At 43.7% G+C, this 18,152-nt stretch overlaps 1 protein-coding gene across 1 annotated transcript in view; it reads right to left on the bottom strand.

Annotated features, from left to right (window-relative positions):
• Positions 1-11,619: 11,619 nt before the first annotated feature.
• Positions 11,620-18,152, bottom strand: part of Col6a5 (collagen type VI alpha 5 chain) — a 101,993-nt gene continuing 95,460 nt past the window's right edge. The window contains exons 41-42 of the mRNA XM_059269084.1: positions 17,278-17,510; positions 11,620-12,845 (exon numbers count right to left, since the gene is read on the bottom strand). Of these exons, the coding sequence (XP_059125067.1) occupies positions 12,826-12,845; positions 17,278-17,510 (253 nt within the window). The 3' untranslated portion in view covers positions 11,620-12,825. The remainder of the gene's footprint in view (positions 12,846-17,277; positions 17,511-18,152) is intronic.

The raw sequence follows: 18,152 nt of genomic DNA on the forward strand, positions 1-18,152 counted from the left end.
TTGAAACTCCGTCCTCCTCTACTCCATTTCCTCCCATCAGCCATTTTCCTCCCTGCTCCTCCACTCAGTTTCCTGTCAGCCATTTTCCTCCCTGCTCCTCCACTCTATTTCCTGTCAGCCATTTTCCTCTCTGCTCCTCCACTGTATTTCCTGTCAGCCATTCTCCTCCCTGCTCCTCCACTCAGTCTCCTGTCAGCATTTTCCTCCATGTTCCTCCACTCAGTCTCCTCCTATCAGCCATTTTCCTCCCTGCTCCTCTACTGTTTCCTGTCAGCCATTTTCCTCCCTGCTCCTCCACTCTGTCAGCCATTTTCCTCCACTCAGTCTCCTGTCAGACATTTCCCCCATATTCTAAACACAGACAGTTACAGATCAGGGACTTTGGAATAAAGGTTCCAGTGTGAGAAAGCCCTAAACCAACAGAATGAGCAACTGCAGAGAAAAATGAATATGTAAGTGAAGTCATAAAAATCTCTAAAGGGGAGAATAAAAAGGGTAGAGCATAAGAAACAGAGGACAGAAACTTAGCAAGGTCAGTTTGGCAGACAACACCTTCCCCGGTAGAGAAAGAAAAAATTACCAAAGAGGATATATAAATTATTATTATATTATATAATATATTATCTATTATAAATATATATATTATATATTTTTCTTCACTAATATATATGCTAGCTATATATATTAGTGAGTTCATCCAGACCAGATGGAGAAGGAAACAACAGTAAAGAAATAGCTCACCCAAGTCCAAAATGAGTTTGAGGGGGAGGGTGCCGCTTACAGAACAATGGTGACTCAAAGCCAGCTAGAACACTGAAAAGTCTCATCCCAGCTCAGGCGAGGACTCACAAAACCTGCCTTGCTGGAACCCAGCTTGCAGGAAGTGTACACAGGAGACTATCTACTGCCTATAGTCCCTCCTCTGATACGAGCCTGTCTGTGACACGGACAGGACTTCACTCCATTGCTTAAGAGGGCTAGGGTCCTGGAAACTCAGTGGCCACCAAAGCCAGTTCAGGGTCTTGTGTCACAGATTTTAAGAATGAAATTCATGGACCACAGAAAGAAATACTTTGTTATAGGGAGCCTGAGCAGAAGGGTCCCTGAGAGTGGAATACCACTGAGCCTCAGAGCGGGGGTGAGGAGATGGGACAGAGGAAGCACATCTGTTCAGTTTCCATTCAGAAGTACTTGGCAGTTCCAATCATGTGCTTGCTGGGCTTTCTCAGAAAGGAGAAGAGATAAGAACAATCCAGACTCTTGGTATCTCCAGCCTCCGGCCATGATGAAACAAAGAACATTTTTAACTTAGAGGCTTCTGGCATATCTTGCCTCCAGCTGCAGAGCTGCTGCTGCTGGCAGGCCTAAGGACATTCCTGTCTTTTAGCCAAGAAAGAAGCTGGTCACTCTTCTCTGGGGTCTTTTTACCCTAAACTGTCTCCCCAGTCTCTCTCCCTCCCGTTCTCATCACCTGGGACTGGGAAGTTTCTGAGTCCCCTAGAGCATATATATAATTGTTTCCTGTCTCCCAAGCTCCCCTCCCAGGAGGGAATATTGAAATCTGCAAGAAACATCTGCACAATGAAATGAAATTTTCTCCAAAATAAAGGACATAGGTAGCCAAATTGGAAGAAAATGAAAGAATATACTGGTTATTTCTCTCTCTGCTTTGACAAGATACTTGATAAGAAGCAATTTAAGAGAGGAAGAGTTGATTTTGGCTTACAGCTGGGGAAGTGCAGTCCATCATAGGAGGGGGAGGGGGAGGGGGCTGGTAACATTGTGTCACCAGCCAGGGAACATGGAGTGATGAACACCAACACTCAGTTCCCTTTCTCTTCATTGCCAACATTTAGGCTGAGTTTTCCCACCCTGTTAACCTAAGACAGATACTGGAAAGATCTGGATTCCCTTTGTGAACTACATTTATGAAGTTTTAGGGCGCTATAGTAAAAAAAAAAAAATGACAAATTCTTGAAGGTTGAGAGTGGCTCAGTGGTAGAGCACTTGCCTAGCATGCATGGAGCTCTAGCTTTGATCCCCAGTACCTAAAAGATAAAAGGGAAAGAAGTTTGAGATGTGTGGTACAAGGGAACAAGGAATAAAGTGCCATTAGGGACTGGACAGATGGCTTTTAGTCAGCAGAGCAAGCATGAGTTTGGATCCCCAGCACTCACATAAAAAGCCAGGCACAGTAGTATACACCCAAGATCCTAGCACTTGGGAGATGGAGACAGGAGGATCCCTGGAGCTTGCTGGCCAGGTAGTCTTGTTGAATTGGTCAACTCCAAGTTCAGTGAGAGACCCTGTCTCAAAACTTAAGTTAGAGAACAATCAAAGAAGATACTTGATGTAGATCTCTGGCTTCCACAGGCACACACTTATGTAACCCCTCAGGCACACACGGGTGGGCACACACACGGACGGACACACACACACACACACACACACACACACACGTATGCACAGAAAAGAGCATTAGACTTTACAGAACATACCGGAAATGCTAATGCCATGGAGCATCACCATCATAAAGTAGAGGCAGCTAGCTGATGCTCAACCTGACATTTTATACTCAAGTCATGTATTAGTGAGCCAGGGCTTCCATAACAAAGCACCACAGAGAGTCATTATATTACCTCTGAGGAGACCTAAGTCCAAACTCAAAGTAGCAGCAAGGATCAAAGGTAGATTTCCTCAGGAAAGAGACCCCAGGTCTCTTTCCTGGCTCCTGGTAGTTGTCCACGATTCTCAGCAGACCACGTGTTCTAGACTCATCTTCCAGCTTCTGCTTCTGTCTTTACATGTCCTTCCTTGCACTCTGTATGTCTCTGTGTCTTTACCCAGCCTTCAAATATGGGCACTAGTTGTGGGATGTAGGAGCCATCCTAATTTAGTATGACCTGATCCAAACCTCACCTGTGAAATGTTACCTATTACTCCCTTACCAAAAAGTTTTTAAACAAATGACAAAACATTAATGCACAAGAAAAAAAGAATGAGAAGATACACAACCGTGGGTGAGAATTGACACAATTATTTTGAAGAGAAGCATCCCACAGAGAGTGATATATCTCTTAGCAAAATGGAGAAATTTATAAACTGTGGGTATCAGAAAGGCCTGTCAGGAATAATCATTCTCAATTAAAATTATTTAAACTGTAAGAGCAAGGGATGAAACTAGAGACTTCAATGCCAACATCAGAAAATGTCTTCAAATGTGACCAGATGCCTCCCGTTCCTTCTGTGCCATGATAGACTGCACCCACAAGCCATGAGCCGAATTAAAGCCTCTTCCTTCACTAAGAGACTGAAGGGACCGAGGGAGATGACTCACTGGAGAAACTACTCCCCGGGTAAGCATGAGGAGTTAGGACCCCCGGAACCCACATAAAAGTCAGGCAGGTGTGTTGGCTACCTGCAATCTCAGCACCTGAGACACGGGCAGAGACACCTGAGACTCAGAGATCCCAGAGACCAGGAGATCCCAGAGACCTAGAGACCCCAGAGACCCAGAGATATCAGAGACCCAGAGATCCCAGAGCAAGCTAACATGCTAGGCTAACCAGAATTGGTGAGTACTGGGTTCAGTAAGAGACTCTACTGTAGTACATTAAAGTGACAATGATCACAGAGGACACCACACATGTAAATATGTGTGTTGATAAACATACACACATGAATGCGGATCATGTATACATGTCCAAAGAAGAAGAAAGAGAGAAAGAGAGAGATGGAGGGAGAGAGAGGAGAAAGAAAGAGAGAGGCTGAGAATGCATGAGTCTTCAAGTAGTTGGAAAGCACTTTCCACCTGGGTACACAGGCAGACATGAATGTCACCCTTGTGTCTGGAAGAGGCTGAACCACCTGCTGGGTGCTGTGAGGCACCTTCAGAAAGGAACGTCATGGACAGAGCATGGCCATCATCTTCTTTAGGGATGTTTTCCTGATCAGTTATCCAATCCCAAGAGATCGGCACTGAACACATACACATATGAGCAACACCAAATGAACCCAGCAGGCTGTATTTATAACATAAATATGTCTATAAACATAATAATAATTAAAGAAGAGGTTAAAAAAATGAAAGGGTGTGGGGTACTATGGCAGGAGTTGGAGGGGGAGAGGGTGGGTGAAATGATATAAATACAGTTCTCATAAGAAATTCTCAAAAAGTTTTAAAACTAAAAAAAAGCAATGCTCAAGTGAAATGTGCCACTGAAATCTGCTAACGACAGAAGTATAAGGATGACAAAACCTACTGTCAAAGTCTAAAACGCCATGATCAGCCGTCCCAAAGTTCCTCGGCCCATCATGAAGGTTATCTGTCATTAGCGTCACAGAGAGAGTCATGAAGGCTGGTTCCCAGCTTCTGCAGAGACACCCTGTCCTGAGCCAGACGCTGTAGAAAACACTTTCCACAAGCCGAGGCTCACAAAACCCATTTCACGGATGAGAAAAGTGGAGGCTCCAGTAAGTTCAGCCACAAGGCCAGTATCAGCTAACCAACTCCTAGAACAAGTTGCACTCTTTTGGTGGCTCCAGACTGCACCTTGGATACATCATTATAGGGCGTCAAATAACAGAGAAAGATCATTAGCATTAAAAATGCAGAGGGATCCATTTATCACAGAAAATGTGTTCACCAGACAGAGCCCCTGCTGGCCGGCAGAAGGACTCTCACGTGCAGACACCACAGGGTGGAGCATAGCTCAGCAGCTGCAGTGGATGGCTGGGGAACAACCCTAGTTGTTGTTGTGGACGTGGGGGCGGGAGAGAAGTAGAAAGAGAGAGGCTCTTGTTTAAGTGAGGACCAGAACAAGATGAAGCCGCTGGTTGGAGAAGCAGTTGCAGACGCTGAAGAAGGCGGCACGTTCCTAATGGTGATGTGTGTTAGTGCAAACCCATCAGTTTATTGACAATGGAGAGAGCACGATCGGCCCTAAGAGCACGTGTTGTTGGAGACTCTTGCAGATGCCCGGCACTGTGCTGGGTACTTCTTCACACCGTTCCACCAGCTATGCCAAGCTTTCATCCCTATTTCATGGATGACATGGCGATTCCCTCAAGACAGGGGGAGCCTGATTCTGGAGATTTTTCTGTGTATGGAAAAAAACATAATCTTTGGGAGAACCAGGCAAATCCAGATCTAAATCCTTCTTAACCATGCACTGTGCGGCCTTCTCTTCCCGGGTCCTGTCATTTAGGGAGATGATGATATCTTATCATTGCTGGTTGGCACTCAAGTAAATGGCGTACAGGCTGGCGAAATGGCTTGGTGGGGAAAACACTGGCTGCCGATCCTGATGACCTGAGTTCTAGCCTCATGACTCACAGAATGGAAGGAGAGAATTGATTCCTACAAGTTATCTTCTGACCTCCACAAGTGAGTCTCATCCATGAAAGGCTGCATGTTCATACTTGAGCACATGCATACATACACATGCACTCATACACACACACACACACACACACACACACACATACAAAATCAATCAATCAATCAATCAATAAAATGTATATAAAGTACTTATTACACTATCTGGTACATAGTAGGAACTCAACAAGTGTGGGTTCGTTTGTTTTTGTTTTTTTTCTCTTTCCTCTTGTCCAAAGTGTAGAAATGGTGTCCATTTACTCTTTTTAGGATCTGTCCTTTGAGATGATAACCAGTGCATATTATACTAATCTGAGATTTATCCACCATACATTCACACACAAGTGAGATTATTAAGAAACAATTCTAATAAACTTAAGAAACACAAAAATCTCTCCTTTGCCTGGATCCCTACTATAGTACATTGGATTCAGCTGGTTCTTAGCTGCACATTAGAATCATTGGGAGCATTAAAAATGCCCATGATCAAGCTGCCCCCACATCAATTCATTCAGGATCCCTGAGATGAGGACCAGATATCCATGGTTTAAAGAACTCCTCAGGGGCCTCTAGTAAGCTGTGAAAAGAGAAAGCCATTTAGCAAAGAATGAAATGGTTAAATGAAATGAAATGGTCCAAGGTTGGGCCAGGGAGCAGCCACATCAGAATCCTCTTCAAACTTGTTAGAAATGGAGATGCTGACGCCGCTCCCAGACTTTCTGAATCAGAAACTCTTGGGGGGTAGGGCCAGCGACCTGTGTTGGACCAAGTGGTCTGTGACACTCTGATGCAGGAACAAGGACATGATTGTCTTACCCATCCAGTCTTCTCTCTGCTGTCCAAACCAATATATCCCAATAATTTTATCATTTAAACATGTCCCTTATATGTTCAGTCGTCTCTATCCTAAGGATCATTACACATTCCTGTCTGAATAACTGATAACCCCATGACTAGTTCTCTCCCTCTACAGTTCCCTATCCCTGCAGCAGGCAATGCCAACCTCAAAACAAGTCTAACCACGCCCCCTTCCTATCCTCAGAGCACTTCGTACTTCCAAAGCAGAATCTGCATACAGCACAAGGTTCTCACTGATTGCCCTGCGCTTATGTCCACATCTTCCTCTCCCATTACCCTCCTCCTCCTCACTCCTTCCCCTTCAAAACATTGTGTTTGTGATTCAGACAAAATCCTTTTGGAGGACAAAGAGTTAGGAAAAACTTCTTGAATTCCTTTCAAATTTCTGCTTTTCCTGCTTATATCTAGTCATTTTCATTCAGCCCAAAGGACCCCTTCCTGGGTATTCAGGCTCCAGATGAAGTTTCTTGCTCCATGGTCCCATGAATGCCACCTTCACCATAAGCATCACCACGCTAAAGTGCAACCATCCCTTCCTGATTCAATATTCCTGGTTACCTCATGAATCCTATGTCTCCAGCACAGGCATGCTCCATGATAGATGCTCACACCCTGTTGTTGGTTGTTTTCTTACTCTTTGTCTCTTGGGGACCCACCACCCAGCTCCCAAATATATCAGACATGGAGGCTTATTCGTAATTATAAATGTCTGGCCTTAGCTTGGCTTGTTGCTAGCCAGCTTCACTTAAATTACCCCATCTACCTTTGGCCTCAGGGATTTTCTCCTTCTATTCCTGTATACCTTTCTTTGTTTCTTGTTCCGTGGCTTACTGTGTAGCTGGGTGGCTGGCCCCTGAAGTCCTCCTCCTTCTCTGGCTATTTCTTTTCTCCTCCCAGATTTCTCCTATTTATCCTCTCTGCCTACCAGTCCCACCTATCCTTTCTCCTGCCTCACCATTGAACATTCAGCTCTTTATTAGACCATCAGGTGTTTTAGATAGGCAAAGTAACACAGCTTCACAGAGTTAAACAAATGCAATATAAACAAAAGTAACACACCTTAAAATAATATTCTACAACACACCCCATGCCATGCAGAACTGGAGAGCTACAGGATGCATCTGTCCTCCACAGAACTTCAAGCAAATGATGTCTATACCAACACATCTCAGTCTTACATGATCACACCAATGACTTGGGGAGCTGATTATAGCACAGAGTCTAGTAGAATAGACATGAGGTAGAGTCCAGAAGTTTTGCATTTCTGCCAGGCTCCCAGATATTCTGACATGCTGGCCCATGGGCCACCAGATATGCTTTGGGTGGTTAGGACCATGACCAGGACATTGGTATGTTAATTCATTTTGTTTTACAGGAATGCCAGGAACTGGTAAGAGTTGAGTTATGCTGTTTATTAATCTATTCTCATAACAGCCATCATCCTGGAGCTTAATCTATTTTTTGTTCATTTGTTTAAAAGAGACCATAATCAGTCCACTTGTGAGCCAGTCCCCTGCACAGCTGCGTCCCCATCTGTGTTCATCAGCTTTCTGGTGCTGGAATAAATATCCAAGATAAAGCAACTTAAAATTGTTGGAGGTTTCAGTTCGTTAGCAGTTGGCTGTGTTGCTTTTGGCCCTGTGACAAAGCAGGACATCACAACAGGTGCTGTGTCAGAGGAAATGGCTCACCCTATGGCAGCTAAGAGGTAAAGAGAAAGAGGAAGATGCCAACAGCCCAGTATCCCCTTTAAGGACTGCCCTAACATCCTCCCAGGAGGCCCCCACCTCCTAAAGCTGCTTCCACTTTTCTATGGTAACAACTGGGACCCAAGCCTAAAATACATGGATCTTTGGGGAAATATCCAATTCCCAACTACAGCATCATCAAAAACAATGAGAACTTCCTTATCAGCAGCCTTTTGTGAAGGCCAAGTGTTAGGTGTTAAAAAACAAAACAAAACAAAAAAGCTTTTCCCAATGCAGAATCCATATTCAGTTTGGGAACTAGAATCTTGGGAGAAGCTCTCTTCTCCCAAGGTCAACAGGGTTATGATCCACAAGATAGAGCTCCCTCATTTAGTCCTTTTTGTGTGAAGACAGACGGTTGTTAGGTCTCCATTATGTTTTTAAGGCACATGTTCCTAATGATTAGTATGGCGTTCTCACAGAGAGCCAGAGAAGAAATGCAGACAATAACAACACCAGAGTTCTGGGGTCAGATCTCCAAGGTCCCAGCAGCAGGTGACGGGTGCTGGAGCAGATGGGTTGGTTACTCTAGAGAGGTGGGAAGGAGCTCCATTTGGAAAGACTGAGCAGGGCCTGTACGAACTTCCAACTACACCAGTCAGCATTTTACCCACGCTGTTCACACTCAGATCAAAGAGTTGGGAATTACATTCAGCCTGTCGAATGAGGTTTTCCAGAGATATCACAGGACTCTTAGTCATCTATAATTCTGACCAGCTGTTCTAAGTGCATCATCTCATGTCATGTAAGGTTGTAGGGGCTTCACGGGTCATTTCTGAAAAAAAAAAAAAAAAAAAAAACAACAACCAACTTTCTGGTAAAATGGGTGCTTAATAAACACACCATGGTTCCTTTTGAGGGAATTCAAATTGATCATATTTTGTGGAATGTTTAAGATTTTTAAAAACAGTTTGCTCTTTTTAAAGTCAAAACAACTCACCATACTTTCTGCAACATCAAATTCCCAGGCCAGCCACACTGGCCGCCAAGCAAGCCTGGCTCACACACTGCCAACTTCCAGTCTCTCTGGTACACAGATGCACAGTGCTGACTTCGGGGGTTTGTCATCACTCAGGCCAACTCTCCTCCTTGCTGCTAAATCGTGTTGATCTTTTATCTTTTACGTTGGAGCTGTCCTGGCATCTTTTCACTGGATTTCTTTTAAGTGCCAGGCACTGTCCTGGGAATGTAATGAACCCGGCAGCAATGCCCCTGGCAACATCCACAAGTGCAATGGGGCCTTATAAAACTGGTGAGAGCCCAGGGGGAGTGGCCCAGGGACCAAGAAATATAGAGTCGGCGGGGGTTACTCTGCTGTGGTGGTTAGTCTTTGTTGTCAGCTTCACTGGGTTTAGAACCACCCACCTCCAGGTGTGTCTGTATGTCTCCAGAGAGGCTTAGCTGAGGTGGGAAGACACACTCTGAAGGCAGATGGGCTGGGGTCCTAGACCAAATAAAAAAAAAAGGATGAGCAACAGCATTGACCTCTCTCTGCTTTGTGACTACAGATTCGGTGTGACAGCTTCAACTCTTACCAACATGTGTTCCCTTCCATGATAAATGGTACCCTTAAAGTGTAAGCTACAATAATCCCTTCCACATATTCATGGGAGTGTACACTCACACACACACACATAAATAATTTTAAAACAGATTTTATTTTTGGCTTAAATAACCAAAATATATAATTACTTTTTCAGGAAGCTCCTCACAATTACAGTGGAATGCTTGTCCGATGAAACAATGTGCACATTATCATGCTCTTGTGGGCATGTGTGTGCAGGTGTGTATGCAGGTGTGTGCTGTGAATGTGTGTGTGCAGGTGTGTATGCACATGTGTGCCGTGTATGTGAAGGCCAGAGGATACCTCAGGCATTATTCCTTGGATGCTATCCACTCAATTTTTGTTTCCCTTTTTCTTTTTGTTTATTTTTTTGTTGTTGTTGTTGCTTTGTGTTTGTTGTTTTTGTACTGGCCTGGAGCTCACCAAATAGGCTAGGCTGGGTGGTCAGGTAGCCCGCGAATCTGCCTGTCTGTCTCCCCAGTGCTGGGATCACAGCATCTGCCATGGTGCCTGGCTGTGTTTTACATGGGGCTGGACCTCAGGTCCTCATGCTTGCAGGGTGATCACTTCCCTGCTGAGCTCTCTCCCACCCTTCCCTCTTGACCCTCAGATGCATCAAGTTGTGCTCTAGCCAACCTCAAATGACTACTCACTCCTAAAACTTACATGAAGGTCACATCAGCTAATTTTATGTATTGATTCAAGTTGCATGTGTTCAGTATTCAGGAAAACTGTCACTTGGATGTTACAAACTCCATGACCTTGGCTTACTGTAAACTCAAGGAGAATGAAGATTTGATAGCAATTTTTTAATCCCTTCCCAATTCCTGATGTGATCTTAGATGTAGACAAGGATTTACTTGAGTTTTGTATGCTTTTCATGACTTCATTTATTTTATTCTAAATTATGTACTGTCAGGCATCTAAACATGTATAAAGATTATTTCTCTACTGACCCCTTACGACATCACAGTGCCAGTTCTAGATGTCCCACTTCACCTTTTCCCACTGAACAATCACTGCTTTCAAGTCCACCATTTGGCTTGGGGGAGACGGAACAGATTCCTCTCCAATACCCAGCTCCTGTACAGGTTTCATGTCTCTCATCTGTTCAAGCCATAGGCTGCAGGGGCTAGAAAACTCCTTACAGTACCTGTGCTGATCCACTTTCCTGGATTCCCACTTTTACCCCTGCAGAGGGGAGACTACGCCCTAGGCTGAGGAGCCAGGAGAGGAATGATGGGATATTCTGTTTATTGTGTCCTTTTACGGCCATTCTTTGGACATCACAAGGATTCCATTTTCCTAGCACTGAACTCCAGGGTCCTCCAGCTATTGTCCATCCTTTGACTAGACTCCTCAGGAGTCGTCATAAAGAATAGATGGTATTGTTTCTTTGGTTTTAAAATGTGTAAGTGATGCTCCAGTATATCCTTCTGCAACTTTTTCTGGCTCAATGTTATCTTTGATACTTATATATGTTTATGAATGCAGCTCTAGTTTCTCGGTTTGACTGCCCTGTAATAGTCTGTTATAGGCATATGACACATTAGGATATATAGGTGGTATTTAACGCTGCTCAATGCATGGTGCTGTGTCTGGTTCCTGTGCATGCGTGTGAGAGCTTCATACATCCACCTATTAATGGGACTGTTGCTGAGCTGAAGGGTATGGTTAGAAACATAGCAGTTACTGCTTCAGTGGTGTCCAGAGTTGGGACGATGCTTCCACCAGCAGTGAGTGTCTCTGGGTTCATGTTCATGAAGCCATTGTCCATTTCAGATTTTGGCATCTGATGGATCCTTCATGCTCGTATTGAGACACACAGAGTTCTCAGAGAAAAACAAAACTATTCAACAAACAGAGTTTGTTTTGCAACTTTCCAGAGCAATAAATGCCTGCTTAAAATTAATTGACTGTATTATTTTTAAATTATGTAAACAACAACAACAGTCAGAGTAAGGAAAATTATGTGGAACAAATGCAAAATTGTCCACGGTGTTATCTGATCAGCACATTCATTCCGTTTTTCATGCAATGCATGCTCATTAATTTGGTAATTACTTGATGCCTTAACCATATTGAGTGATTTTATTAGTATATATTAATTGTACAAAATAATGGGTTTCATTATGACATTTCCATACAGGCATGCAAAACACTTTGATAACATTCACCTCCTCTGTTACTCATTTTATTCCTCTTTCGCCTCACAAATCCACTTTATATTTATCTCCTTCCCAACCTCCCAGCCCCCAAACTCCACATGTGAGAGAAAACAGATGATACTCATCTTTGTGTCACTTAAGGCAAAGGCCATTAGTTCCATCCATTTTCCTGCAAGTCACATGCCTTTGCTCTTCCTTATGTCTAAATAGCACCCCACTGCCTGTGTATGCCATGTTAAACTGAGTAATTTTGTAACTAACTCACGACCGCTCTATCTTATTCTGTCTGTGTAGTTCCCAAATAAATTTATGTATACTTTCTTGGACCTTTATTCCAAAGGGTCTGAGCTAGACTACAGTTAATAAGAACACACAGAACAGGTTTCTAGGTCAGACCCAGTTTCTTTTAGAAACTGCTTTTAGAAACTGCGTTGTAATTCATAAGAACAGATCTGTTGCCATGTTCACATGCTGACAGGATGTCTTTTGCAGCAAAACCCAAGTACACACAAAGCAAAGCACACTAAAATAGAAAACAAGTGTTCCCAGCGTGAGCCAGCGGTTCATAAAGCAGCCCTTCCCTCCCTCTTCTTTGTTATGAATTTGTTGCTTTGTAAATGCCCTGGTAAAGAAAACCCACAGAGGAGGTTATCAACGCTGGATGTATTCTCTGGGTCCTACTAGAACCCAAACTGCTGATTTACCGTCGTATAAATGGGGAAAAGGCAACCCTAGGACATTCAATTACAAATGATTTTACTCGAGGGTCTAATTTGAGACGTAGATGTAACGACAGCTATGACAACAATCTTCTTTTGGCAGATAATCTTCCAAGCTGATCAAATGAATGAACAGGGCTGTCACAGGAAAGACTGCCACTTCTCCTTGCTCATTGTCCCCAGTCCTGCTGAGAGATGAAGCCCATTTCTACTTCCGAAGGTCTGCTCCTCGATGTTTATTCTGAAGAGCCTCTCTCTCAGACTTCGGACTGAGAACTAAGTTTAGTTCTAGTTCCCACACCTTACCCTTCTAATAAATGATTGACACTTTCTGGCTGGGGCCACTGCAGGGAGCCCCGTATGCCAGCGGGCACTCTTCTCTCCTGGGTGCTCATCTTGCATCCTCGCCATCTGCAAAGCATGAAACACACACTGCTCTTAGTGTCCCAGTATTGGCTAACAGTGTTTCCTTCTGCGCCTGCTCCCACAGGTGCCAGGTATAAAGCAAACGCAAATGAGTCTTTGCTATTTTCAACAGGCAAACTAAAAGTCTGACCTAGAGTGATGTGTCCATGGAGAACAATGTGACCTTTGGTAAAAATGAGTAACTCATAAGGACTGTGGACACAATTCTCTCTGGTCTACCCATGATTTGAAATTCTTTGCTTAGTGGTTTTAGTAGCTAGGATTCTTATATAGGCATTTGAAGAAGGTGACAATTGTCTATGATATCAAGCTCTGCTCAGAATTCCTGTGGCCTCTTCACAACATTCATTTACAGGACATTCCTCCTCCTCACCCCCACCCACTCAGCTCCTGACTTCGCCCAAGTGAGCTTCTGATCGCTAACACCATCACCACCTACCCTTCAGGGGCTGCTGTTGAACATTGGAGCTACTTTAACCACGTACTCCATGAGGACCTGGGGTATGCATCCTTCCTCTACAACAGCTCTTGATTCATCCATCAGGGATTTGGGAGGTAGACCCAACTTCCAGCCCGCCTCCTAACTCAGATGCCTGACTCCCGGCCAGGCCTAGGCCTTGGCTGCCCTCTATGGGACTATGCTGACATGGCATCTCATTTGGTTTCTATGCCTTTCCTAGGATACTTCCTCTATTGCTTGATGGATTTACCCCTGACTATTTCGTGAACAGATCTTACAAACATGAGTTCTCAACTCAGGGAGAGCTTCACCTGAAGATGGCTTGAGACTTTCCACTAAGTACCTGTCTCCAGGGAAAAATCATGTCCTTCTTGCCCTGCACCTTGGAAAGTTAACATCTAATTTGTTTTTCTTAAAAAATTTGAAGGTATGCAATTGCAACATGCTGTAAAAGCTGACATTTAAAAATAAAGCCTCTGTGGGGGCTAGAGAGATGACTCATAAGGGGAAAGACAAGACTTGAGGTCAATCCCTGGAATCCACATTTAGAAGCCTGATTTGGTAGCATGCATTTGGAATCCCAGCATTGCCTAAGCCCAGATGCTTGCAGGCAAAGCCAACCTGGAGTATGTACTCCTCCTCAAAACAAGGTGAAGAGAGAGAAGAGGCTGGGTTCTCTGACCTCTACACAATCCCCCTACACATTCATAGACATACACATCATACAGACTCAGGCATACAACAATAACACAGTCTAAAAGGACACTTCCACATTTTATTTCTTTTTATTTTTTTCAGACAGGGTTGCACGTAGCCCAGGCTGGCCATGAGCTCCTAATCCTGCCTAGACCTCCTGAGTGCTTGGACCCCAAACACATGCCATCACTCCTGGCTGTGTTTCTCTTTCAGTTTTCCAACAAAATCAAAATATCATAGTAGATTGATATTAGTTATCCATTATATAAAATATGTTTAAGTCAGATAATTTGTAGTGTTCATTTCTCTCCTTAAAGTTCTACTTCCATTCCAGTTCCAGCATATAATTTCATGCCAACTGTAAAAAGATTTACGTGCTCAAAACTCTTTAATTATTTCCCTGATCATACTTTTCTGTTTGGGGAAAATGTGTGTGTGTGTGTGTGTGTGTGTGTGTGTGTGTGTGTGTGTGTGTGTGTTTATTTCCTATGTCTATACAACTAGGTATTTAAATTTTGTCTAGATGGGATATTATTAGAATTTGTCACCACATCCTATATATATAAACTTTGATCATTTTAACAGGGAAAAAGTAAACATTTTATTGGAAATTTATTTATTAATTATATGGATAATTTTATATTATTTTTACTTCTGGCTTGACCATTTCCACCCAATCTCCAAAGCCTCCTAGGAAGATCTTATATCTGGACCAAAGCACCATAATCAGATGCAGGATGATTGAAAAATATGCCATACTTGGTGTGCGTGTGCGTGTGCGTGTGCGTGTGCGTGTGTGTGTGTGTGTGTGTGTGTGTGTGTGTGTGTGGAGGGTGGGGCCAGAGAATCTATAAGACATGAAAGAGAGAAGGCCTCCAAGATTTCTCACACACACAAATAGATCCTCTTTAAGGCTAGCTTTCTAGAGAGCCATACTCTGGCAAGTCTCTGTGTGTCCCCAGCAGAGATGCTGGTGTATGTACCCCAGAAGGGAAACACCAGCCTTGCCCAAGCTCCTCATTAGCACTGGTGGAGGGCCCCAGCAGTCAGGTGAACTGTAGAGACCAAGAACTAGGTCAGCTACCGAATCCAATCTGGCACCTGGGGCCCCTCATTCCCAGTCTGGTGTGCTTTCCACCACAGCCACCAGCTCCAAGTCACTCATCAAACTGCAGAGAGCTGACACCCACTGATTTTTCTCTCTTGGCCACACGTGCTTGAAGCACACCACATTCATCCAGTGCTTGCATTAGCCTCTGACATAAGCTCTATTACTGTCTTCATTTGCAACTGAGGAAATGGAGGCTCAGAGAGGCAAAGAGACACATCCAACCTCAGATGTTCAGCAATTGTGGAACTTGGGGCACAAAACACTAGCTCTGCAAGGTGGTTCCTCACACAGTATTCTGTGGCGGCACTGATTTGACCAGAGCTGTCCTCAGACTCAGTGACTACCAACCCAGTAAAAGACAATGGAATCTCCTGCAAACGTGGAGCACTTGCCGGTGATTTCCCAGAAGACTGAGATTTCATACACTGTAAATATCTAGTGGAAGGACTCCCATTAAAGAAGGCTGATTCGGGCTCAGAATCTGCAACACTAGGTCGGTGGGTTCTCAAAGAGCAGCTGGCATGAGAATCTCTTGCAGGTTCTCATCACCAGAGTTTCAGTTCAGTAAGTGTGAGGTGAGATCTGGGGAGCTGCATTTCCAGTGAGTTCTAGATGGTGCTGATGTTGCCAGGGTTAGAGTCTACTGATCTGATCACTTTCAGTAGCAAACTGCCTTGAAACATCCAGCAAGAATGATTCAAGCAGTGTTTTGCAAACTTGACCTGAATCACCCAGGGAACTTGGTAAATAATACCAACTCTGTGTTTCACCTTCAGATAATGATTTCACTGGTGTGGAGTGTGTTTTTGTTCTCAATTAGAACCTACTACAAATAGTGCTGTTATATAAAGTCTAGTAGGTGATTTTTGGTGAATACATTCTGTTTGATATATACATATATGTGTGTATGTTATGTGTGTTTTATATATGTTACATATAACATATAGATTATGTGTGTTGTTTTTATATATAACATATCTTTTATATATGTAACTATATCCTGATACAGTTTGCATATATACATATGTATGCATATGAGTTCTATTGGGTCTATATAGTTATCTTAGTTAGGGTTTCTATTACTATAATAATACACCATTAGCAAAAACAACTTGGAGAGAAAAGGATTTTTCATCTTGCACTTCCGGGTAATAGTCCATCACTAAGGGAAAACAGAGCAGGAATCTGGAGACAGGAACTAAATCTGAGGCCATGGAGAAGTACTGCTTACTGGCTTGTTCCTCATGGCTTCCTCAGCCTGCTTTTCTCATAGCAGCCAAGACCGCCTGCCCAGGGTTGGCACTGCCTACAAGGGGCTGGGCTCCCCCATGTCAATCATTAATTAAGAAAATGCCCCCACAGGCCTACCTACATGCCAATCTGATGGGGACATTCTCTTAACTGAAGTTCTCTCTTTCCAAGTGAATCTGGCCTATGTCAAGTTGAAATGAAGAACTATCCAGTAAAACAATGTAGAAAAATACAGAGTCTTATTTCCAACTCCAGTGTGATCCATAAATAGTTAGTATAAGATAATTTCCCACAAGGTGCTGGAGCACAGCAGGACTCTGGGTTGCTGCCCTGGAGTCCTCTATAGATCCTTGTTCTCCACTCCTCACTTTCTCTTCAGCCGCAGATCCATAACTGCCTCACCCCCACCTTGTAAAGAAGCTGCCCTTGGCCTTCGCATAGATCTCAGAATCACAACAGCCTCATCCTCTCCGGACACCGCTGAAATCATGGCTCAGCAAGTAGGCAACATCTCAAAGCAGGAAAGCCTGGGCTACAAAGGCAGACCTGGAGCGTTCAGAGTCAGGAGGCTCCTCACCTGCCCAGGGGTGCAGCTCCTGCCTTCTTGGAAGGCTATGCTTCTTGATTATCCCCCGCCCCCACCCCGGCTCCCTGACTCCACACCAAGTCTTCAGAAGTACTCTCTTCTCTGGTTGTTCTGAACACAATCAGCTCCCTTTCTGCTTTAGGAGATCGTCTCTCCCTTGCCCTTTTATCCTGGGGGCTCCCTGTATTCCTGGACAAACAGCACTTTGTCCCTCTCTATCATTTCTCCTTGCCCCCATGCTTTTCAACCCCCAGGGGAAAAGACCAGCCAGGCAAAAGTACTTCAAGGTCTTCAACAACGACGTGGAGGTTACCTTGTTTGTCATTCGCTGGAGCTGCAGCTTCTTCCAAATGTGGCTCTTCCTTGTCATTCACCATTAGTTCTCCAGAGGAGAAGAGCATGTACAACTTCTGGATCAAATCAGCAGTGATCCCAGAATCGTTACTATGATTGTCCCCTAGTACAAAGAAATGCTGCTCCTGGGGATTGGAGTCTCCAAACAGCTCACTGTCTCCTGCCTCAATTTTGTATACCTCTGGGATGAGGCTGGAGTGAAGGACGAAAGGGATTAAGGTAGTTAGCCACGTCCATTGTAAGACTGAATGCAAATACAGCCATATACCAGAACGGAAATCCATCTTATGCACGTGATAAGAATAGTCCTAATGTGGTTTGTGCATGGAATTTTTGATACAGGGACAATTTTCTAATATTCTGAAGGAAAATTAAACACATATTTGTCTCAGAGGTTTAGGATTCCAAACCAATGCTGTTTTCATTACTAAAACTTTATTGGGGACTCACAGTTTCACTTTGCGAAGTCAGAATCCTTCCTACAACCCTGACATGTTTTTCTGAAAGGCAGATGCTTTCTTCGTCATGTTTTCCATCCAGCCTTTCATATCGTAAGCTTTACTTTGGCACTAGCCAATATGAGTTGCATTATTTATTAATATGAGATAGTTTTGATAAAAGCAACAGATATGGTTGCTTATAATATAAAATATAGTTCTTTATAATATAGATCATGCTCTATCTTCTGCTAACTGGTGATATCATCACCAACACAACAATCAAAACCCCCTTGCACAGCCCAAACTTCGCATCCTGAAAATGAAAATGTCATTCACTTCACATTCCTAAGGGCTGTTTCCTGGGCCGTACTCCCCACATCTGAGATTTCTTAAC

Source organism: Peromyscus eremicus, chromosome 7 (genome assembly GCF_949786415.1).
Source record: "Peromyscus eremicus chromosome 7, PerEre_H2_v1, whole genome shotgun sequence".
Taxonomy (NCBI): domain Eukaryota; kingdom Metazoa; phylum Chordata; class Mammalia; order Rodentia; family Cricetidae; genus Peromyscus; species Peromyscus eremicus.